Raw genomic sequence first — 26,520 nt, 5'->3', positions numbered from 1 at the left:
AAACACAAACATACACACAAAATTCAAGCTTTCGCAACAAACGGTTGCTTCGTCAGGAAAGAGGGAAGGAGAGGGAAAGACGAAAGGATGTGGGTTTTAAGGGAGAGGGTAAGAAGTCATTCCAATCCCGGGAGCGGAAAGACTTACCCTAAGGTATATATATATATATATATATATATATAAAGATGATGAAACTTACCAAACAAAAGCGCTGGCAGGTCGATAGACACACAAACAAACACAAACATACACACAAAATTCTAGCTTTCGCAACCAATGGTTGCCTCGTCAGGAAAGAGGGAAGGAGAAGGAAAGACAAAAGGATATGGGTTTTAAGGGAGAGGGTAAGGAGTCATTCCAATCCCGGGAGCGGAAAGACTTACCTTAGGGGGAAAAAAGGACAGGTATACACTCGCACACACACACATATATATATATCACAAATGTGTCACTTAATATAATTCATACTGTAAGGCAGACTTTATTAAAAAGCATTCATGCAGGTCAGAACTACAATACACAAAATTTTTTGTAATTTTATTGACACATTATTCAGTTTAATTGAATAGCTTAATCTCTTTGCAGAAATTAAATTTAGCTACTTCACCTTTGCTAAAATTGATTAGATCCTTCATGAAACTGATTCTGCCAATCAGAAGCATGAATAACATCAAAATATGCTAATTTTGGCATTGTGACATTAGAAAACATGTTACAGAAGACACACTTTCTCCTAAGAGAGTTTTTACTTACAACACAAATGAATATCAGCGAAACATCTCTATCATTATATGATATTAAATACTCTCTTCTATCTGCCATGCATTCTCTGCTATTCTCCTCTCATTACTTATATTTATTTTTAGTTTCATTCTCCAGTCTTCACCTGTTTTGCATACTTGGTATCACACATGTACAGCCACTTGGTACAGAGTTGTTTCTTCTCCATATCAGACACAGCCATGCACATGCGCGAGTGCGTGCGCATGCGCTCACACACACGCACACACACACACACACACACACACACACACACACACACACCGAGCGAGGTGGCGCAGTGGCTAGACACTGGACTCGCATTCAGGAGGACGAGGGTTCAATCCCGCGTCCGGCCATCCTGATTTAGGTTTTCCGTGATTTCCCTAAATCGCTCCAGGCAAATGCCGGGATGGTTCCTTTCAAAGGGCACGGCCGACTTCCTTCCCCGTCCTTCCCTAATCCGATGAGACCGATGACCTCGCTGTCTGGTCTCCTTCCCCGAAACAACCAACCAACCACACACACACACACACACACACACACACACACACACACACACACACACACACACACTGTAATACTTCCATGAGACATTCTATAAAGCATATCATATGAGACCAAGGAAACTACACATGCTAAACCATGACAATTTCAAGTGAAGAACCAAATACTCCAATGATTCCAGACAAAGCTGAAGCAAGAAGGAGAGGATCTCCATCAAGTTTAGTTGCAGTGCCCCAAGTTACAACTCCAAAAATCACAGCTGGAACATCTAGTCACTTCACTTCAACTCACCCCACGCACAACCAAAAAGAACCACAATGTTTTTTATGGAGAGTGATTCCTGAGAAATGTTAAATTCATTCTGTAAAATATCACACTGGAAAGAAAACCACAACAGTAAAGTGTAATGAATGGTATTTCATGAGTAACTGTTAAACACAAGGTAGGCCTAAGGAACCAAGTAAGTAAGTGATCATCAAAATTTAGGCTCCTTTACCAAAATGTGCAGGCCCTATCAAATAAAGTTTATGAGATAGAAGTACTGTTACCATATGAATTAAAAGAAGTGTCAGTTATATTTGTTAGTGAACAATAGTTAACAGAAAGTATGTCACTTACAAGGATAGAGTGCTACTCTTGGAGAAACCTGCATGTACGTTAGAGAAGACATCAAACACTGTTGCTTAAAGTTCACTGATCAGCTGGGAGAAAGAGTATTACTTCCAAATTTCTACTACAGAATTGACTAATTTAAATGAAATTATTATTTGTATATATAGAAGCCCAGATGGAAACATAACTACTTTCCTCAAAATTCTTGAGTAGGCATTTAACAGTATAAAAGTGCTTAGTAAAACAACTATCATGTTTGTTGACTTTAACATAGATTTCAACAAGAACTAAAAGGACAGATTAAACATTGCAGCCTTATGAGAAATTTACAACATACACACAACCATTAACTCCCCTACTAGAGTCATTGAGCAGTACTCTAGATCAGGTACTAATAAAAACAAACATTTATACAAAACTGAAAATATGAATAGGTTTCAGTGATCATTAAGCACAATTTATTGAACTCCCACAAGCAAAACTTAGAATTCCTCAGGCACTAACTGAAAACAGAAACTTGGGATGATATATACAGTTGTATGACTCTAGTTGGGGAGTTAATGGTTGTATGTATGTTGTAAGTAAAAAACATGTAAAAAATCTGACATATTCATGGAAATATTCTCACATGATTTCAGTATTTCTTTTCCAGTTAAAAACCAAAGATTCAAAGCTAATAAAAGAAATGTTTCCTGTCTAACAACAGGTATTGAAATATCTTGAGCTGAAAGAAGGGGACTTAATGAAATTTCAAAAACATAAAATGTTACTGAAGAATTTCTGGTGTCTTTCAAGAATTATAAGAGTGCTTCATGAAGTCATAAAAGAATGTGGGAGACAGTCAAATATCGAGGACCCCTCCCCAATAACAAATAAACAAAAATTTATATGTAAACCTCCAGCTAGACCAAGACACCAAACAAGCTTTTAATACATACTTTCCAAATATTAGAGAACAGTTAATCTGTGGTATGAAATCATCCAATAAAAATTCTACCACATCACTAGCAAATCTAAATAGAAACCCTGACCCCCTATTTCTTCCCCCAACCAACATTAAAGAAATTATACTAGCAATTAGTAAGTCAAGAACAAAATTTGTATGGAAGAAATTCTGGATTATGTCATTAAAAATCCATGTGGCCTTATTTCACTACCATTAGACCACCTTTTCAATAGTTCATTCACAACTTGAATCTTTCCTTCCTGCTTAAAGATAGTGAAACTCAAGCCACTGTTCAAAATGGGCAAGAAAGAAGACATAACCAATTATAGACCTGTTGCTTTGCTATCTGTATTTTAGAAAATACTAGAAAAAATTTTTCATAACAGGTTGTTAGATTGTCTAGAAAAGTGCAATATAGTATCCACTGCTCAATGTGGTTTCCGGAAAGGCTGATCAACAGAAACAGCAATATTTGAATTTCTAAGTGAAGTGCTCCAAAAACTTGATAATGGAGGAAAAGTGACTGGCATATGCCTTGATCTGCCTAAGGCCTTTGACATCACACATCACATCCTATTGCTTCAGAAACTTGATAGTATTTGTATCAGAGGTACACCTAACAACTGGCTTATATCATATGTTACTGGCCACAAGCAAGTAGTAGAAATACAGCCTTAAGAAGATAATAAACCAACCAGACACTATTTTGATTACACGTAAGTAAAGCATCATGTACCAGAGGCCTCAGTGCTGGGTCCAGCAAAACAGAGTCATAGCACTATCCAGTTTGCAGATGACACGAGCATTTTAGTCAGTGGGAAGACAGCAGAAATGTTGCAGACAACACTTCTGAGACATTAACTACTGTTGTAAACTGGTTCAAACAAAACAAACTAATGATAAATAAAAGTAGAACAATAGCATTAAATTTGCATATTGTCAGGAGAAACTGTGAAGAGGATATAAAAATTCAATTATCAGAGACAGATATCACAAGTGTAGCTAATACTAAATTTCTTGGGATCTAGCTCGAAGATAACCTTATATAGGATACTCAAATGACCTGCAGAGAACATGAATATTAACTCAATAATTTTTACAGGTGACACAGTTATCTACAATGAAGTACTGTCTGAAAAAGCTGCATGAATATCCAGTCAGATTTTGATAAGATTTTAGAGTGGTGCAAAGACTGGCAACTTGCTTTAAACGTTCAGGAATGTAAAAGTATGAATTTTCCTAAATGCAGAAGCATAATAACCTACAACTAAAATATTGGTGAATCACAGGTGTAATCAGTTAACTTACAAAAAAACCTGGTTGTAATAATTTGTGAGTATTTAGAGCTGAGTAATCACATAGGTTCAGTTGTAGACCAAGCAGGAGGCAGACATGGGTTCACTGGCAATATACTTGGAAATCCAGACAGTTTGTAAGTAACAGTGTTTACATAACACTCATATAACCTATCCTAGAATATTGCTCAAGTGTGTGGGATTCATACCAAATAGGAGTAAGAGTGACTGAAAGTTATCTGTATGCATGCAACAGGTTTAGATGAACTCAAGTTAATTATGAGATGTCCTTACCAGCCAACCAATTCCACCATGACAGTCTTAAAATAATTCAAACGAACTCTACACTCAGTAGTGTGAAAATATGCAGACCATGCAATATTAAGAACTGTTTGGAACATTGTCCATGCAAAAATCTGTGGTCAGTAAAACTGTAATAAAATTATCTCCATAAAAGCAGTCTTGACCACACGTAAGTTATTTACATATTCAGTGACTGGTTTTGATCTCTTATAGTATTATCATCAGACCATTTTATTCCATGCTGATAGCATGAGATAGTGGCATGGAGCAGGCTGCTCTGGAGAGGCATAAAGACCACTGCTCACACTTACACCTGATTAAGACTATTTTTATAGAAATAATTTTATAATGCAATGTTAGTTGGAGGTGATTTTAACCTACTAATATAGACTGGTATTTCCATGGATTCACTGCAGGTGGTACCAATAGATAGTCTTATGAAGCAGTTTTGAAATAGTTTTCTGAAAGGTGTCTTGAGCAGCTAGTTTAACAGCCCACAAGCAATGGACACATTTTAGACATTGTAGCTTCAAATAGACCTAAACTTTTGTCAGTGATGATGCAGAGACAGAGATTAGGATCATAATGCCTTTACAGTGATGTCAGTTACTAAAGTTAATAAATCCATCAAGAAGGCTAGGAGAGAATTTTTGATAGAAAGAGCAGATGAGTAGTTGTTAGGGTTCCATTTAGAAAATGAATGGACATAATTTAGTTCCAGTATGATGGACATAGAACAGTGGTAGCCAACCTGGGGGTAATTACCCCCTGAGGGGTAAAATGAAATTTTCTGGGGAGTAAATACAGGGAGGATTTGCTTACGATTCAGTCATGAAACTAAACTGTTTTAAATAATCAACATCACTACCTCATTAGACAAATAATTTTTAGACAGAAGGCCACAGCCCATGTATTAATGAAGTTATTTGAAATTTGCACACAGTTAGTAATGACAAATAGCCACAGCCTGCCACTTGCTTGGCACAGCACATTCATCATTCGCTCCATTGAGTTATGGGCTCACTCATGGTTTTTCTTTTATTGGTCAGTCATTCACATGCCAATCAAGTCAACAAACACATAAAATGAATGCATGGCTGGTGCCTCTGATTTCACTATATTCTCAACATATTTTGGACTGTCAGAAGCAAATGAGTGAAAGTTTCCCTATTTATTTGGCACCTATTAGGTACGAAATTGCTACATTGAAGCATCAGTCTTTGTTTACTATTGAACTTAAATAGCTGAGTAGATAGGATGTAAGTAAGTGTGCAACTTCATTTTTTATTTGTAAATGTGATGCCATAATCAGTAGTCATAAAATGATCACCATAAATGATGTACACCCCTACAATCTAAAAATTTCACTGTAAGGACAAAACTGAATTTGAGATGTGCTTCAGATGTGCTGATTAAAGTTGCTGACACAAGTCTGTGATTACAAACATGACTATATAATCGTGGCTGCAAGTTTGTGAAATCAAGGAAATTTATGTTAGGAAAATCCTTATAAAAATCTATGAGACATATTCTGTCACAATATTGTCATTAATACAAAAAGATAAAACTACAATTCTACCGGTAAACAAGGGCAATGTCATGTCATGTGTGCGCTGTAATAAAAGAGATTTGATCTTTCGAATGATGCTGGCTGGCTATAGACACGTAGAGATCAATCCTATGAATAATACTGATGGGAAGATGATGACTCTTCTCATTGAGTTAGGCTTGCCATGTAACATCATTAAGGATCTTACAGCTCAAACACTTGTGGCACCATAACTAAATAGCCTTCCTAAGGTACATAAGGAATAAATGATAGTAATACTGGCTCATCTATATACCAGCTGGCAACATAAATGAAATACATTCAAAGTAATGAGGTCAGCTGGAGAACATTTTTCCACACAAGTGACATACCATTTTGTGCCCCCCCCCCCTCCCCCCTCCCCAGTTTGTTTTTCCACACAAGCAATGTGTCATTTGCAACCATGCTGTCTCATGTATCATTTGGTACCCTCACCCCTCCCCTACCTCACACATCAGGTGCCATTCCTTGCAATTTTGGTAAGACTTTTCTAAATAAATATAAATCTTGTGAGCATGGAAATGGGTTATTTGTGTGGAGGTGAGAACACCACATTCATAACTCCACTCACTTTTTGCATCACCTCATTCAATTTCAACTCTGGGATACAGATACTATGGTCAGCATTATGGAGCTGCAGTCCAAACTAACATGTTTTTATTGATACGTGGATGACACTTTTGTGGTGTAACCAAATGGAATGGATCATTTAAACTCTATCCACCCTAAAACCAAATTCAAAATAGAACTTCAAATAGAGGGCCAGCTACCACTCCGTGATGTGTTAAGTTAACTGAAAACTCGATAGATTTTCCAGTCACAGTGTGTACAGGAAACCCAAGTACAGTGAGTTATCTCTATACCTCAGGCCATCACCATCTACCACAAAGAAGGTCAGTGCTAAAGATGCTGGTCCATAGAGCTCAAACACTTTTAGATAGAGTATTGCCAAAGAATTAGAATGCCTATAAACAGTGTTCAAAGGAATGGGTACTCATATTGTCAAATTGGGCAGGTGTTGCACCCAAAATCAAGAACATGAAATGTATTCGCATTTGTGAATATGGACAACAATCAGCTGTATAATGGAATGATGACAATGAAAAGCCTGTGCCAGATGGGACTTGAACCTGGATCTCACTTATTGCAACCAATTGCCCTAATTAGGCTATACAGGTATGACTCATGGCCAGACCCAAACTTCCATATGCCATCAACCATGTGTTACAGTCTGCACTCGTACATTCAAATGTATATTCCTGTACAGAGGAGACATTTTTAATTGAAAGTCACATGCCCGGTATTACTGGATAAATATGATATTGCAGTGCCTGTGTTCTTCAGAAGTATGATGTAAAGTTAATTGGGACATGCAAGAATACATGAAAGTGACTTTCAATTAAAATATCTTCCTTGCACAGGAATATACACATGAATGTACAAGTGCAGGTTGTAAAACACACAGTTAACCACATATGGGAGTGTGAGTCTGGCTGTGAGCTGCATTCAGATAGGCTAATGGAAAGGTGACCACTTGCAATGAGTGGGAAATCTGGGTTTGAGTTGCAGTCCAGCACACATTTTCACTGTCATCATTCCATTATACAACTGATGGTTGTCCGTATTTGGAAATGTATATACACTTCATGTATTTCATAATAGCTGGAGTCACTGCAAGGATTGTTCCTTTGGACACGCATGCATGTCCAAAGGACATGCAATTTTGCGTCGTACTTTTGAAGGCCACAGGCACTGCAGTATTATAAAATCAAGAATGCCTGAGAAAAAGACTGAGACAGAGAAAGAGAAGCCAAGACTCGCTTACTTACCTTACGGTTACCCAATATCAGGAAAAAATGGGTAGACTGCTACCAGAAATGTGGCATCCAATGTGTTTTGCTGCCTTCAACAAAGATAAAAAGTTTTCTTTGAAATGTTAAAGATGATCTAGGTCTCTGGAAAACTAGGTGTGTATGACATTCCTTGCACGGCAGACTATTAGAACAGCTGAGGAATGATGCAAGGAACATCAGCATCAAAACTAGGTAAAACAACCAAGCAGTCTGCTGTCACAGAGCACTGTTTTAAATATAATCATGAAATGCAGTCTATTCAAAAATAAAGATGTCTGAAAGCTTAATATCAGGGATGGAGGTTTCAATTTAAACAAAGCAAACTAGTGACATAAATGAATTAAGGGCAATGTTTAAACAGACTGTAAATCCTGCCCTGGAGAAGTATATGCATAGAAAGTGGATGAAGGATGGAAAAAAAAAACACTGTGGTTTAATAAGAAAATTGGGAAAAGTAGAAACTGTTGCACTCTGAGTTCAAAAAAGAATGTGGAAATGATGACAGGCAAAAGTTACTAGAAATTCATGTGGCTGTAAAAAGATTTGTGTGCAAAGCCTACAACAATTACCACCATCATACCTTGGCAAAAGATCTTGATGTGAGCCTGAGAAAATTCTGATCCTATGTAAAATTGCAAAGCAGGTCAAAGGCTTCCATCCAGTCACTCACTGACTAATCTGGTGTACAATCAAGAACAGAAAAAGAAAAGGTGAAGTTTAGAAACCATTCATGCAGGAGAATCATACAACATACTGTTGTTCGACCTCTATACAGATTCCCATATGGAGGACATAGTAATAGGTATCCCTGACATTAGGAAGTAACTGAAAGAGTTAAAAAAAGTAAATCACCAGGTCTGGATGGAATATAATTTTAGTTTCAGAAAGGCAAATTGTCAACTTCAGATTATTATGAGAATTTTATGAAAGAGTGGTTTATCTGTAAACAAGATCTCATACAGAACACTAGTGCGACTCATTCTTGAGTACTGCTCAAGTGTTTGGGATCCCCACCAGGTCAGATTAAAGGAAGAGATCGAATAAATTCATAGACAGGCTTCTAGACTTGTTACAGGTAGGTTTGATCAACACATGACTATTACGGAGATGCTTCATGAACTTAAGTGGGAATCCCTCGAGGAAAGATGACATTATTTTCATGGAACACTATTGAGAAAATTTAGACACTGATTGCAGAATGATTCTGCTGTCACCAATGCACATTTTGTGTGAGGACCATGAAGACAGCAAAATTAGGACACATACGGAGGCATGTAGACAGTTATTTTTCCCTTCCTCTATTTGTGAGTAGAACAGGAAAGGAAATGAGTAGTAGTGATACAAGGTACACTATGCCAAGCACCATATGGTGACTTCTGGAGTATGTATGTAGATGCAGAACTGGGAGGCACCCTCTACCGTGCACATCACAGTGGTCTGCGAATTATGGTTGGAAAGATATATGTGTAAATCATTGAGCATATCTGCATGTATTATGGTTCCTCAAGTTGCTTTTTCACAGCAGATGGCATTTTGCAGTTAGCTTTCCACTGTCTTATATTGGAGACCTGACTACAGTTGGAGAAGCTGACCATAGAAGGATTAGTGAATAAAGACCGGGTTAGTCTTTTCCTAGGGGACTGTATTGATTATTATTGATTGCTGCCATGTGACTTGTAACCACATTCCACCACTGCAGTGCTGCAGTGTGAGTCACTGAATGATTCATGACATTATGCAGCAGTGGGACTTTGTTTCTCTTTCATGATTCATGATGTTATGCAGCAGTGGGACCTTATTTCTTTTTCAGTCAGGAAGTGTGTTCTAGTGCCATAATGTTAATGTGAAATTGTTAGTTGAAACAGAATTCACATCTGCATGAGTTTATTTGTTGGTAGTTTGTTACAAACATGTGGCAGTCTGATGGAAGTAGAAATCAATTAGTCACAGCATACCAAGCCAATTCACTGTCTCTAATTCACACCCTGTCTGCAGCAAGGCATCATATGATTCAAAAAGCTTTCTTGCAATCTGGGATCTGTCTGTATGGCTTATACCTTACTATGGATTTACTGTTTCCACCTTAATTTTGGACAGCCAATTAGAACATAGCCACTTGACAAATGATAATTTCACTTCAGCATATCAATGGAACATACCTGATGTGCAAATACAATTTTAATTTGCAACTCTTTTAGGGTGTTATAATTTTCTCCCTTCCCTTTATGATCATTGTCTGTAGCTTTTGCACAGGAATCCTCTGCAAATCTAGCCAGTTTGTTCCAGATGATTAAAAAAGTTTCCTACGCTAGGTTTTTAGTGAGCTGTTATTACTTACATCACCTTAAAGTACTTTTGTTTCTCTGCTGTATTTTCCCTGTACCGTAAAGCAGTATCCCAGAGTTCCAGAAACCACTTTCTTATGTAGCTGTTACCAAGATTGCTTTTTCTATCCTGATGGGCACACAGCAGAAAGCAGTACTGAAGTCTGTAAGAATGAGCTTCCTTCTTTCTTGTCTGACATAACTGTGATAATGTCTTACTTGTTTGCCATGACAAATGTAATTATTGAATCTCCATCCAAAGAAAAACCCTCTGGTCCTGCCTGAGATTGTTATTAGCATATGGAAATGCCTAACTAAATTGTGCTTAGCTTACCTGGCCAAACAGAAGTGTGGTCTGGAGGTGGAGGCCGCATGCCCCAGCTGGTGATGGCACTAGTTACAGGCACAACTTGTTCTGGGAGAGGTACTCCTGTCACATAGGGGGGACTCACCATTGGCATACTGCCATTCCCTGCAATGCAATATAAACTCATAAACAAAAATATATATAAATTTTAAAAAACTCCTATCACATAAGCTTTTCCCTTATTGCAAACAATGGTTATTCAATAATATTTCAAGCAGCATGTTTATAATAAAATCTGCACACTGATGGGTAAGTAACACCATGTTTTTCAAAAAATGATGACACAAGACTATAAAATGACATTTATTACAGAATAATATATTCTCACTCCTCCATCTGTTGATATATTACAAGAAACATCACAAAAGAGAGATAATTGTTATTATTTGGTCTTATTGTGATATCCTGAAGATTTGTGAGAAGTTAAGTACAAGGGCTGTGGTATCAGAAATGCTGTACTGGTGTGACAATGTGTAAAAGAAATCTGATGGAACAGAGCAATAATTAGTTTGGGGGCTGTGGTGTGGAAGTGAGAAGGCATATGTAAACATACAAGGAATGTAAAAGAAAGGTTTAAGCACATTTAATAATAAAGGAATTATGACAATGATATGGGAAAGTACTGAGTGAAGAAGACATTTTCTGAATGCTCAGCATCACTTTCAGCCTTATATAAATGCATGTCAACTGCTCGATACCTCACCTCATTTATGTGATAAATGATTACCATTAATATATCTACAAAAGGAATGACAACTGCATGAATAGTAAACAGACAAGAGAGGAAAAGAAAACAATGAAGGGGAAGGGTTGAAAAACATCAGAAATTTTAGTAACAATTATTAATGGTAATTATATTGGTTTCAAATAAATATCAGCATTTTTACCATGTTTGGAGTTCAAACTGACTGGCTACAGAATTAATTTCATAAGTGCAGACTAAGTGTAAGACATGCTGAATAGTTGACATGTCTGGTGAAAAGCCACTTACAAATGACAGGCCTGTATCTTATGAATGATTAGGTCACGAAAGAAATGATTTCTGTCATACAAATAGGGGTTTAGAAGGTGCTTTCCAATGTATAAACAAGCATTCTATCTATGGGATACATCTTGATGTGATGGAAACTGGTGAGGTGGAAGCATATTATCTTCTGTGATAATCTATACTTGTAAATAACTTCAGTTGGGAAGATTATAAAACTAGCTAAAGTTTTCTGAGTCCAAAAGCATTTAATACAAGTTATTTGTGGTGTAAATTCAAGAAAATCTTACAGAATCATGTTTGAAGAATTGGTTATGAGTCACTGAGAAAAGTTGGTCACATAACAGCATGTGACCCATAAAAATGCCAGTCTTCCCTGATCAAGAAAACTGTAAGTCATGTCTATCCATTGCAGTGGCTTCACCTCAAAGAACCAAGTCCTTAGAACAACTCTAGACCTAACACCATCCCCTTAGAGCTGCCTACAAGAGCTGTTTGTGAGGAACACTGCCTTCTAATCTACATACATCTATCAATAAATGTATTTTTTGAGTCTGCCTGGAGTTTGATTGTCAGTACTGCCATGCCGTATGCCATTCCTCTGCTGCTTCAACATGCAACTGCCATGGACTCGGGGGCTGTTGATGTAACCCATCAGCACCTACGTGGTTGAGGTCAGCTGACAGTTCTGATTACATTTGCAGCCACCTGGGCTGTTACAACTTGGTGGCAGAAATGCAATTGTTGTGCTTGTTTTCATTTACCCACCAGTGCCTGTAGCCTACTGGATATTCTCTTCCATCCACCTCTTAGCTTACCACATAACTCAAAGCATAATTGCTTGTCACACAACAGCATGAATATCTGCCTGGATATTCACATTCATTAGCATCTGGGGAGGTGCACTGGCACTAGATCGAATCTACCCAGAGAAATAAGAATGAGGGCTGGTGTGCTAGCCTGCTTGGATGTGACTTTTAGGTGGTTTCCCACATCAGACTAGGTGAATACCAAGCTATTATCCATGTCACATCTCAGGCACAAGATCTGTAAACATACTTAAAATGTTCTCACACTTTCACATGAGATAGTATTGGATGCAGGAAGATGGGGTACAAAAATTCCATCTGGAGGGAAGTGGGCAGGCTGAATGGTGACGGCAGAAAGGGCGTTCATCCCCCCTTTACTACTAACACTGCCAAATCCAAGTTAATATACCAACCTTGTGATAACACAGGATAAGGCAGAGCACATTGGAAAAGTTCAACAAAGGGCAGCTCGTTTCGTATAATTGGAAAACGGGGGAGAGAGTCAGCAATATTATATGTGAGTTCAGGTAGCAATCATCAAAACAAAGGTACTTTTCATTGCAGCAAGATCGCTTCATGAAATTTCAATCTCCTATGTTCCCTTCCAAGCCCGAAAATATTTTGTTGACACCCACCTACACAAGGAGAAATAATCACTGTAATGAGATAAAAGAAATCAGACGCACAGAAAGATTTAAGTTCTCATTTTTTCATTCTCATTTTTCCACCGCTCTGTTAGAGAGTGGAATGGTAGTGAAACAAAGTGAAAGTGGTTCAATGAACCCTCTACAAGATATTTGAGTGTGAACTGCAGAGTAGTCATGTAGATGTAGACAGAGGCTAGGAAAAAGAAGACGTAACAAGTTGAATATCTTCTGACAGTCGAGGCACATGAGGGTCTGGTTAACATCTGAAGACCTTTCTACTGTGTGACTACATTCTTGCCCTCTGTCATCTAGCGGAATTTAATGTCTTTCCTTAGCATGTGCATCAGTGATTTTGCAAATTAAACCATGAATTCTTTCTCTGCTCATCGGTAGAGGGAATCAAGATTTACACGTACTACTTCTAGTAGTTGAGGGTCTGGTCGAATTCCTTCCTGGATGATGACATGACATAGATGCTTAACTTCATTAAATGCAAAACAGTGTTTTGATAAGCATATGATAGCATTCACCTCCATAATATCTCAGGTGTATTTCACTATCACTGCTGTCATAAGTAACTCTCATTGATACAGACAAATTATTACCCTACAGCATGTATGTCATGAAGAGGTGTCTTCTCCTTCTCATCAGTTATTGTTAAATAAATTCCTAAATAAAGGAATGACAAAAAAAAAACCAAAACCTCAGAGAAACATCTAGAAACAGCACAAAAGTTTAGTCTGTTGTTACCAGGGTAGTGTTGTTCAGAACTATTATATACAAAGCACTTGCGTATCTGCAGAGTAGATAACTGTATTTTTGAGAGTAGGACAGAAGATTTTGCTTTTAGGTATTAGAACTCATGCTCGCTAAGATTGCATTGGAGCAAATTTACATATTATTGGACAAACAGCAGCAAAATATTGTTGTCAGTTTGGCAGCGTATAAAATAAGAGATAGCTGACCATATGACTAAATATTAGTTTATATGTTATTTAAAAACTGACAACAGTTTCTAACTATAGGCTAGGCAACCTGAAGATTCTGTGAAACAGAGAAAAAGGCTTGACATTCTGCCCTTGTCGCTGGCACCGGAAAGATGATATAAAGTAACACGCGAAGAAGGCTTGATGTACATGGTATGTATGCAAGACAAACAGCAGCCACCTCACTAGTGCTCACTGTTACTAGCACGAGGGAGCTCTCACAGTGGAGATATCAAGATATACACTGAACTGCAGACCAAAGAAGAGCTGTTATCTTTATGAAATTGTCTTAATTTAGCTTACAAATATTAAGATGTAACAAACATCAAGGAATGTAATGGAAGTTTCTGTATGGCTGGTATAACTTCATGTAGATGCACCAACCTTTCATGATCCTCTGTGCAGATGACTGCACAGGACTGTCTAGAGAATAGCCTTTATCACTATATTCATTTTAAATACTGCAAAGGACCATTTCATCCCACTACATGACAAGCCAAATTGTACAAGGAATATTGAGGACAACAAAGGAAAAGATTGATGATGGAAAATTTCAGCGAACTTACAGGAGTAAGTGACGAAATACAAGGAGGTTTTAATTAAACTTTCCCTTCTTGAGCCAGTGTAGATGGAAAACTATTTACCATATGGGTACCCAACTTTATAGGAATGATGTTCATACTGTGCACTGCAAGATTTGCATTGTTAGTAGTGTTACCATCATGACTTGCTGATAGGCGTTGATACCGGTATGGCAATATAGATTTGAAACGCAAGCACCAGTGTGCATTACAGTTGCAGACAGTCAACGTGAGTCTGGACAAGGAGAGTGGTTATCAAAATAACATCAATAGTGTTGGTGCAATGAATTAAAGTAATATGGAGGGGATGATCATAGTCTCAAAAGTTGGCATTAATTGATGATTTGGAAATTTGTTCTGGGAGAAGACGATAGCCAGTTGTAAAAAAAATTGTTGAAGAAGTTGCTGTCACCATAGCTGAGAATGCTAGATGCAGTGTGTGATCTTCAAGTGGCGGGTGAGCTCCGTCATGGCAGCTGAACATTCCATGGTCCACCGTTTGAAAAGTGCTGTGAACAGTTGTGGAATGGTATCTCTTGTGTGGTTCCAGGCAGTCATGGGTGCAGATGGTAGTCACGCTAAACAATGGTTGTAATCTGGAATGTAAACACTGTGTGCAACTAAGAAATATTACCCTCTCATGTGGAAAGTACAATGTGTTTCTTTCAAAAGTTTATTTATTATTTCACTTCTGCATGTCCTTACAGATGTTTGCATGAAGTTTCATTGTCCTATGATCACTCATTTTTCATGGAATCTCTCTCAAGTAGTGAAAGTTTAATTATAACCACCCTGTACAGAAGATCACAGGAGGCTATGGAACTATAAGTTACCATACATGTGTTCAAAAAATGGTTCAAATGGCTCTGAGCACTATGTGACTTAACTACTGAGGTCATCAGTCCCCTAGAACTTAGAACTACTTAAACCTAACTAACTTATGGACATCACACACATCCATGCCTGAGGCAGGATTCGAACCTGCGACCGTAGCGGTCACGCGGTTCCAAACTGACGCACTTAGAACTGCACGGCCACAGTGGCCGGCCATAACTGTGTCATTCAAAATACTGAAGATACATGTAGTGAACAGTACTTATGGTCAAGAATCCATCCGTGTGATACAAAATAATGAACTATGTTTTTCTCAGATGGGTGAAGGAATCCGTTCAGTCAGTCTATTTAATTCCAACATTTTTCAAAGTTTACAGTTTTGAAGTCTACTTAATTAATTCAATTAATTTGGATTCAGTTTCAGATTGCAGGCTGGTGTTACGTTCCCTTGTTGGGCTCATACGTGATTCCTGCCGTAAATGTAACCTCTATAACATCAAACATGCTGCAGCCAACATTGTGGAAGAGAAGGGTAAATGGGAACATCAAAGAGAGTTACATCAACGAAAGGCCGAGACCGCGCGGACGGGAATGCATCGCGATGCAGCAGAACAGAAGCATCAGGACAATGGTACAACCATGATTGTCTTTGATTTTATGAGGACTTCACCGACACCCGTACTTATGACAGGTATCTGTTACTGCAAGTGGCAATTGTGGACATACTGCCTTGGAATACACGACCTATGTACCAAGAAAGTTACCATATATGTATTGAGTGAGGGCGAAGCATCCTGAGGACCGCAAGAAATTGGATCGTGTCTCATACATTACATTAAACATAACGTCCAAACAAAGGGTCTGATTATATATTCAGATCAATGTGGCGGGCAAAATTGGAATATAAAAATGGCCTTACTGTGTCAATTCTCGGTTCTGCATGCGGACTTCTCACCAGATGTAATCCACCATAAATTCCTAGTCGGTGGGCATTCATACCTACAATGTGACCAGGACTTTGGTATCATCACGAAGAACAGGAAATTTCACCCGAACATATACACGCGCTCTAAGGGAATGAACGTCATTATTACTGCATGAAAACACAACCCTTCACCGCTATACTGATGACAAGGAATGATTTCATAGAAACATACGTGACTGTAAAGTATCGACACAAAATATCAGGGTGCAATGGTTCAATATTCAGTGGCTTCAGTATAAAGCATCCTCTCCCCATATCATGTTTTATAAGTAGGCCTACTCCAATGAGCCAGATATCCCATTTGCCGACTTCGGTTTTGCTAAACGAGGGTCGAAAGTAATTGAGACTCTGGGCTTCCTATATCCCAAAGGAAACACTAGTAGTGCGTTGAAAAAGACCGATTTAATGACCTTGCTGCAATTCGTACCCCTGGTGTACCATGGTTACTACCGTAATTGGAAGACATCTGCACAGCCGTGTGGCAACACCATCCCTGTAAATGATGATACGGATGATAACAATTAACGCCTCATGTGTATCGTTTCCAATGTTTGACTACAGTGTGTGAAGCAATAACGGCCTATCCCACATATTTCGTGTATTACGGCCAATTGCGCCAAAACAATAGTGGCCTAACCAACAGAAAAACGGCCTGAAAACACTATTACGGTTAACTCCACATACAGCTGATTACCGGACACCATACCACTTTATGTAAACGACAATCATTGTTATACGCCGCAATAACTGCCTTACACATCAATTCTGCAAACGTCAATATCTTCCAGTGGCCATTCCCACAAACCAGTGTGCTGTGGGTTAGGTCACTATAGCGCTGATAGCCTCATATAAAAATAACTGCTACAGTATATACAGGGTGTTACAAAAAGGTACGGCCAAACTTTCAGGAAACATTCCTCACACACAAATCAAGAAAAGATGTTATGTGGACATGTGTCCGGAAACGCTTAATTTCCATGTTAGAGCTCATTTTAGTTTCGTCAGTATGTACTGTACTTCCTCGATTCACCGCCAGTTGGCCCAGTTGAAGGAAGGTAATGTTGACTTCGGTGCTTCTGTTGACATGCGACTCATTGCTCTACAGTACTAGCATCAAGCACATCAGTACGTAGCATCAACAGGTTAGTGTTCATCACGAACGTGGTTTTGCAGTCAGTGCAATGTTTACAAATGCGAAGTTGGCAGATGCCCATTTGATGCATGGATTAGCATGGGGCAATAGCCGTGGCTCGGTACGTTTGTATCGAGACAGATTTCCAGAACGAAGGTGTCTCGACAGGAAGACGTTCGAAGCAATTGATCGGCGTCTTCGGGAGCACGGAACGTTCCAGCCTATGACTCGCGACTGGGGAAGATCTAGAACAACGAGGACACCTGCAATGGACGAGGCAATTCTTCGTGCAGTTGACGATAACCCTAATGTCAGCGTCAGAAAAGTTGCTGCTGTACAAGGCAACGTTGACCACGTCACTGTATGGAGAGTGCTACGGGAGAACCAGTTGTTTCCGTACCGTGTACAGCGTGTGCAGGCACTATCAGCAGCTGATTGGCCTCCACGGGTACATTTCTGCGAATGGTTCATCCAACAATGTGTCAATCCTCACTTCAGTGCAAATGTTCTCCTTACGGATGAGGCTTCATTCCAACGTGATCATATTGTACATTTTCACAATCAACATGTGTAGGCTGACGAGAATCCGCACGCAATTGTGCAATCACGTCATCAACACAGATTTTCTGTTAACGTTTGGGCAGGCATTGTTGGTGATGTCTTGATTGGGCCCCATGTTCTTCCACCTACGCTCAATGCAGCACGTTATCATGATTTCATACGGGATACTCTACCTGTGCTGCTAGAACATGTGCCTTTACAAGTACGACACAACATGTGGCTCATGCACAATGGAGCTCCTGCACATTTCAGTCGAAATGTTCGTACGCTTCTCAACAACAGATTCGGTGACCGATGGATTGGTAGAGGCGGACCAATTCCATGGCCTCCACGCTCTCCTGACCTCAACCCTCTTGACTTTCATTTATGGGGGCATTTGAAAGCTCTTGTCTACGCAACCCCGGTACCAAATGTAGAGACTCTTCATGCTCGTATTGTGGACGGCTGTGATAATACGCCATTCTCCAGGGCTGCATCAGCGCATCAGGGATTCCATGCGACGGAGGATGGATGCATGTATCCTCGCTAACGGAGGACATTTTGAACATTTCCTGTAACAAAGTGTTTAAAGTCACGCTGATACGTTCTGTTGCTGTGTGTTTCCATTCCATGATTAATGTGATTTGAAGAGAAGTGATAAAATAAGCTCTAACATGGAAAGTAAGCGTTTCCGGGCACATGTACACATAACATATTTTCTTTCTTTGAGTGTGAGGAATGTTTCCTGAAAGTTTGGCCGTACCTTTTTGTAACACCCTGTATAACTGAAAAAAAAAATGATGAGATGAACAGAAATGATACTTTTATTTAAAGACAGTAGCTCATCTGCCTGCGCTGTTCGATGCGGTCGAGCATTGCCATCTGTAAAAAATGAATCCAGGGCCGAATGCATCACTGAAAAAACAATAACGATGACCGATGAGTGTATCGTGTTCTAAGATTTGGTGGTCATTACGGCCATGTAACATTTTGCCTCCCTAGATCGTAATATCTGGGTCACCGAAACGACCATACTGGATAATGTTCCTGTGTGCATTACATGTTTCCACTCCTCGCCACATGAGCTTACATTCAAAACCACTAATCAAACTGAATTTGTTGTCATTCAAGAAGAGCACGCGACCCCACTACTTGTTGGTACAGTCACTACACTCTTGGCACCACTGCAAATTGTGCCGCCGACGCACCAGTATCAATAGAATACGAGGTACTGGATGTCAGGCAAAGAGACCATCCCCATGCAGTCGTCGTGCCAATATGGAACGTCACATTGCATGACTTACATTCCTGTTACATGTAGTTGCAACTGCATCCGCTGTTTGATTGAGTCCCTTCTTACCTGTTGCACACAATGTAGTGACCATCTGCTGCTGTAGTTGACCATGGTCGACCACCTCTTCTCCTTCAGATAGCAATACCTGTAATTCGAAACGCTCCCCATGCATATACAACAACAGTGTGAGCAACACCGAACCCCTGGGCTACACTCGTCACACTTCAGCCTTCTTCTAAATTCCCTGTCAGTTCTTATTCGTGTCAAATCATTCAAATGTTGTCTCTGGGACATGTTGTAGTAAAGAACACCAGTACAGTGCACCGTAACTGCTCACTCATTGATACATAATGTCTTCTCCCGTTCCTTTAGCGGCCTCGTGTGAGGGTCCTGCCACATTTGTCGCTATAGACCGCTGACCTCACGCCACGTGACGCCAGGGAGACTTTTGGAAAAACGCTACCGCACTTTCATTCATTTCCACCGAGTTGTTAAAACGAGGCGCATTTCAAAACTAAGGTCCATTTGATCATTAAAAAATAGGCTCACGAGAAAAGGTTTTTGTTGACAGTAATAATTTACTTCATATCTACTTTACTTTTCCAAATAATCGTCGTCCACATTTATACACTTTCTGTAACGCTGAACCGGATTCTTTAACCTCTCTGCGGAGAAGTCTGCGGCCTGGGAATTGAACCAGATGGTAGCGTCAATCTTGAGGTCATCGTCGTTTTGAAATTGTTCTCCACGTAGCCACTTTTTAAAATGCAAGAAGAGGAAATAGTCGCTTGGTGCAAGGTCGACACTGTATAGAAAGTACTCAAAAAGTTCCCAATGAAAATCGTGAAACTTATCCTTGGTTTTGGCAACAGTGTAAGGACGCGTGTTGTAGTGAACGAGGATGATGCCAGACGGTAGTTTCCTGCGACGTCGATTTTGGATCGGACGTCTCTGTTTGGTTAGCGTTTTACAGTACACGTCAGCTGCAGCTGCTGACCAACGGTCCATGAAATCAATAAAAAGTACGCCCTTTTCGTCCCAAAAAACGTTAGACATCATTTTTCGATTCGAGAACGGATGCTGCTTAAACGTCTTTGGTGTGGGTGAACTTGAATGGCGTGACTGCACTGACTGTTATTTCGATTCTGCATTGATGTACGATATACTCATCTCATCTCACATAGCTATATGGGAAAACAAATCATCTCCATCATACCTATAGCTCTCGAAAACTGTCGTGCACTACACATTTTTTGCCCTTTGTACTGATCAGTGAGTATTTTTGGAATCCACTTCGTATATCTCCAAGCTGTTCAGCGACAATCCTGTAAACTGAGGTTCGAGCAATATTTTGGAATTCATTAGCCAGACCACTAATCGTCAATCGCCAATCACTTCGAAGTTTGGTTCACTTGATCAACGATGTCGTCGGTCCGAATGCTGGGTCTGCCACTTTGCTGTTCATCGTGAACTACTGTGCGGCCATTTTGAAATTCTCGACACCAGTTTCGAACTTGTTTGTCACTCATTATTTCAGGTCCATACACTAGTCATAACTCACGATGGATTTCAGCGGCTGAATATCCTTTTGCCAGTAAAAATCCAATCACACCGCGTAATTCACAACTGGCGGGATCTACTATTGTCTCGGCCATTACGAGCCGCTCTTATCGACTGGCAAACGACTACTCAATCAAACCAACCCTGCAGTAGTTTTCTAAAGCGACGGTAGATAGCGCTGCATACACGAAACTTCCTCCATTCCCGCCATAACTTAAATAATGGTCACCGGACCTAGTTTTGGAATACGCGTCGTATACTATGTTACATTACTTTATTTACCGGTGTCCTTACGTCGCTCAGATCTTATTAAGTCAGTCAGTTAAAATTTTTATATGACTGCAGTCACAAAAATGGCTCGTCTAATAGGTTACTGCATTCCCGTCGTGTGCATACTTCCAGCAGCGATTCTACGAGCGTAGTAGGGGCTCTAACTGCATTGCGTAGTCGTATCGCACAAGTACAGTATTGGTTTCGAGCGCTCTTAATACTGTTTTATTGCTATGTAAATGTAATCGCGTCTCACTGTTACCACTGATCTTACAAGGTCTTTGTTTTATTGGATTCTAACGACTCCTTCATGACGTAGCGATGTTCAGAAACAGTTTTGTACGTGTTAAGAGTTGAGATTGGTGCAAGGTTGGCAGGTTTTTTCTAAACAAAATCTGGATTCTTACCAAACCTAGGCAAAATACATACCTAAAAAATGAAATCTTTCATCTGCGTTTTCGAGGACAGCTTTGGTATAGTTCTGTGTGCTGCAGTGTCTGCGTATATTTTAAAGTTACTTTTTCCGCCGTGAGAAACAATGAAATATGAGCGGCGCACAGTACCGTGAGCATCATGATCATCTTAACGTTTTCGAAGCTACGAGTGAACTTAACACCATTCACTCTCGAGCTTAGTTTTCGACTTTTGTTTGTTTTTCGGCACCGGAACTTCTGTAGTTTCGCTCTCTGATGACGTATTCATATTTGTTGAAATGTTCCATGAAGGAAACTGCACAACACAACCTAGTTCTTCTTGAAGGGAACTGACTGAGCACTATCATCGACTTCTGACTCGGTACTCGAAACCAACAGCCACTGAGTCAGGCTTGCCTAGTTTTCAGTAACTTTTACAAGCCTGCTCGTCGATTTTAAACACATAATAAATATTTAGAGTGTAGATCATAATGTTATATGAAATATTGTCCATTTTTGTGTGATCGGGATTTTTACCTATCCCGAGAGGATTTAACAAGGAACCGGGTTTTAAACGGGAAATTCGGGACAATCCCGCCTAAATCAGAATACTTGACAACCCTGGATTGGTGGAACATAGTTGACCTGCAGGAGAAGGTAGGGTTTTTACCTTGATGGGAGAGGTGTGGCCGGTGGAAAGGGTAAGGGTGTTGTCCTCTGGTGGGTGGCGAAGGCGGTGGCGGAGGCGGCATCATGGCGGGAGGCGGGGGCGGCGGCGGCAGCGGCACGTCTGTGATGCGCGGCGGCCCGCGGTTGTTGATTCTGGTAGGCCGGCCCGGGCGCGCCACCAGAGGCGCCGTCGGCGCTCCGCCCACCTGCACCTGGAACACAACGAGATCGTGAGGGAGACAGCAAGCTACACCCCCGTGAGTAAGGATATGTGATGGTTCCAATCAGGGGCAGTTTAAGTCCCAAGCGACATAAGCGGTTGCTTGGGATGCCAAGCTGAGAGGGGCGCCCAAATGTTGAATTTGTATACAATGAGTGTCATAATTGGAAGCGAAAAATGACCCGAGTGGAAGTACACTATAATACAAGGGCTACTTTTTTTCAAGGTCTGATCGGTTGCGAAACAACAGTGAGAATCAAAAATGTTTTATTTGCTACATGTAGGTAAATCTTCCAGCTACTTCTCTACATTTGAGAAGCAGTGAAATGAAATCCGAACATCTGCCACAACAGGACAATGGAATAGTTCCATGCACAAGTAATCGCCACATGCATTAAAACATTTATTCCACTGGGGGACGAGACGATCAATTCCTGTTTCGTAGAACGCGGTCGGCCTCTGACGTATCCGCGGCTGCTCCCATTCTTGCACTTCCTCGTGCGACTGAAACCGACGTCCACGCACGTCTTTTTTCAGGTCGCCAGAGATGCGAAAATTACACGATGGAAGATTCGAAGGATGTTATGGTGTTTCCCAACAAAATCACTGAAGCGTTGCTTTCATCCGACTGGCTGTGTGGGGATGGGGGTTATCGTGTGACAGGATGATTCTGTCCGACAGCATTCCTGGACGTTTTGACTTTATGGGGCGTCGCAGTTTCTGCAACGTATCTTCATAGTGCTGCGCATTGATTACAAAGGTCTGCAAAAAAATATTTTTTGAAAGTTGTTTGAAATTTGATAACTGACTTGTATGTAATTTCAGCGCTGGTTTCAAAAATGTAATCCATTTTTTCTATCACGTCAGGTTTTCTCACAAAAAAGGGAATATTTTTGGGTATAATAACAAAATTTAAACAATTTATCATATTTTTCCAACGTTTTTTTTATTTACAAGTCATTTTCTAAACTACATTTCCAGAGCACTTCCATTTCTCTTTAAGCTCATAAGTCCTTATAATAACGCTTTCGCTTTCTGTCGAAGCTTCTTTTATTGCTTTTCCGGCTGTGGACTCGTTGATGATAATCTCTTTTTATCATCCAGCAGTAGCACACTATCATGTTGACGTTCCATCTTCCTTGATATTTTCTTTCCATTTCTTTGATGTCTTGGTGAATTCTTTCTATCGGCTCTTCACTTACATCAGCATGGTTTGCAGGGAAGTAGTCAAGATGTGAGTGGAGAAAATGATCTTTAATGCTCATGTTACAGCCTAGCTTCTTAAAGTTGTCGAACACGTCTGCGACGATTGTCTTGTAGTTTGGGTCTCTTATGTTTCATAGGAAACCGGTAACAACTAATTTAAAAGATGTCCATGTTGCCTTTTCTTTTGTTTCCCTTTTATCCACAAAGTTGGGATCTGTCATTAGTTTTCTAATGTCTGGTCCGACAAAGATTCCTTCCTTTAGCTTTGCCTCGAATAAACCAGGAGACTGTCCACAAACATGTCTGAAACACTCCCCTTCTTTTGGCAATGCCTTAACAAATTGTTTCATCAGCCCCAACTTAATGTGAAGTGGTGGAAGTAACGCCTTTTTGGGATCCACAAAGCTTTTTCTCTCAACATTTTTAACCCCTACCTGTAAGATTTTTCTCAAGGGCCAAGCTTTTCTTATGTAGTGTTGCTTTCTGTCTCTACTGTCCCATTCACAGAGAAAGCAAGGGAACTTTGTATAGCCACTTTGTTGATCAAACAGCATTGAAATCACTTTTAAATCACCACATAGTGTCCATTTGTGGTCTGAATAGCAGAATTTGCTTAAAACTAGTTCAAGGTTTTCGTAACATTCTTTTAAGTGAATCTAGTGTCCAACTGGTATCGAAGCATACTTATTGCCATTGTGTAGAAGTGCTGCTTTAAGGCTTCTTTTTGAAGAATCAATAAAAAGTCTGCACTCATCAGGAGCATATTCTATTTTGAAACGTACCATAAGTCCAGGAACATCACTACAAAACATCAAGTCACCTTCTTGAGAGAAGAAAAATACAAACTCTTTTTCCCTCGATCGATACCAAGAAAAGGATGTACCCGGAGCCAAGTTTCGTTTATCTTTCAGTTTAAATCCTAAAACCATTGCCTGTTCTTCAGAAAGGCCTAGATCTCTGTCTAAATCGTTCAGTTCAGATTGTGAGAACGGAATGGGATCGGTTGTGCCAGGATCGTAGCAATCTCTGTCTTCTTCACTACAACTTTTCTGAGTCAAAGGCTCGTGATCATCTATATCATCCAAAGAATCTGGAGGGGAGGGTATTGGTACTTCAGGTCCATGAGGAACAGGGCGAATGGCTGATTGAATGTTAGGGTAAGAAATATCCTTTTTGTTTTTCAAATTGAAACCTCGTACGTTGCAAGTACAAAAATAGCAGTCATCACCACGATTTTTGGGCTCCCTCCAAACCATTGGTATTCCAAAACGTAAGGACTGCTTTTTACGTTGAAACCATTGCCTCAGTTCTTCAACACACACTGAACAAACTTTGTTTGGGGCCCAAAGCTTATCTTGACCGCCTAACTGTATACCAAAATCGGCGAAATATACCTTTTCAACAAAATCGGAAATGTTTCTTTGTTACTTTTTAATGGTATAGTTACCACAAATGTAGCAGAAGCAATCTGTCGAGTTTATACATCCTCTGGTAGCCACCGTCCATAAAACAACTTCACAACACAAAAAATAGTCACTACTTTAAAGCACTAGTAACAACAACACGTGAACAGCACAGAGTGAAGAGGTACTGTGGACTGAAGGACAATAGCAGAAGCTCACTGCTTGGTGATGGCGGGCAAAGGGGCAGCGCGACAGACAGGCACTGACATGAAAATACTGCTGGTTTCTCCTAATTAGTCTTCATTTTTCGTATATCTAGCATAAAAACGGCTAAATAACAGTTTATGGAGAGCCTAAAAACCAAAATTCAAACTCACTAGAATGCTGAAATATCGAAAAAAGCTAAAACTAGACAAGTGATGGAATTTTTTCACTATTTTTCCCGAAATCAGCGTTGTAAACACTATAAAAATCACTTACTAAGTTTGAAACAATTTTTACGTCGCAGACCTGTGTTACGGTTCCTTTCCTACGAACTCGTCGAGCGGAGTGCCCTGCAGTCGAAGAAGACCTTACTAGAACCTGTGTATACAGCTGTGGGTTTCTTTGGTGGAGCAGATATTGGATGTTTACACTGTTGGTTTTGCCGTTTGCCCTCGGGCTCGAGGTGGCACCGCGTAGGATCATGATTATTTTCTTCTTCGAATGAAGCGTCTCTCTGCTCATGAAATTCCTCGAGTGCGCAGCGCTATGAAGACACTTTTCATGAACTGCGACGTGCCATGCTATCAAAACGCCCAGGAATGACGTTGGATAGAATCATATTGTTGCACGATAACGCCCACGCCAACACTGCCAATCGGATACACTTCAACGAATTTGTTGGCAAACACTGCAACATCCTTCGTACAGCACGCATCTTTCATCGGGTGTTTTGACATCTTTGGCGACCTGAAGAAAGACACGCGTGGATGTCGGTTTCATTCAGACAAGGAGTGCAAGAGTGGGTGCGGTTGTGGATCCGTCAGCGGTCGACTGTGTTTCTCCTAGTGGGATATGTGCCTTAATGCGTGTGGTAATTCCTTTTGAAAGGAATCATTCCATAGTGCCGTTGTGGCGGGTGTTCGGTTTTCATTTGACTGCCCCTTATGGTCACAACGTTTCACTAACATTGCAGTATCCATATGGTAGAAGGCAGCCACTTGTGCTTTCCGCTCTACGCCGGTATGCAGCTCATTGTCTTGCCAAAATGCTGTCCTCATAACCAGCGGTTCATATGTGCAAAGAGATGAAAATCGGAGGAAGCCGAATCCGGGCTGTATGGTGGGTAATCGAACACTTCTCTTCGAAAACGTTGAGGGAGCGTTTCTGTTGATGCTGCAGGTTGCGGCTGAGCAGTGTCATGCTGAAGTAGAATGCCTGATGACAACAT

The 26,520-nt window shown here is 40.1% G+C and overlaps 1 protein-coding gene across 2 annotated transcripts in view; it reads right to left on the bottom strand.

The window, feature by feature from the left end:
* LOC124721235 (mucin-6-like) overlaps positions 1-26,520 on the bottom strand; it is a 282,929-nt gene that overhangs the window by 67,133 nt on the left and 189,276 nt on the right. For both annotated transcript variants that reach the window (XM_047246092.1, XM_047246093.1), the window contains exons 3-4: positions 22,261-22,471; positions 10,522-10,659 (exon numbers count right to left, since the gene is read on the bottom strand). In XM_047246092.1, coding sequence (XP_047102048.1) covers positions 10,522-10,659; positions 22,261-22,471 — 349 coding nt within the window. The remainder of the gene's footprint in view (positions 1-10,521; positions 10,660-22,260; positions 22,472-26,520) is intronic.

This window comes from Schistocerca piceifrons, chromosome X (genome assembly GCF_021461385.2).
Source record: "Schistocerca piceifrons isolate TAMUIC-IGC-003096 chromosome X, iqSchPice1.1, whole genome shotgun sequence".
NCBI classification, from domain to species: domain Eukaryota; kingdom Metazoa; phylum Arthropoda; class Insecta; order Orthoptera; family Acrididae; genus Schistocerca; species Schistocerca piceifrons.
This window is presented reverse-complemented; position numbering and strand designations above follow the sequence as displayed.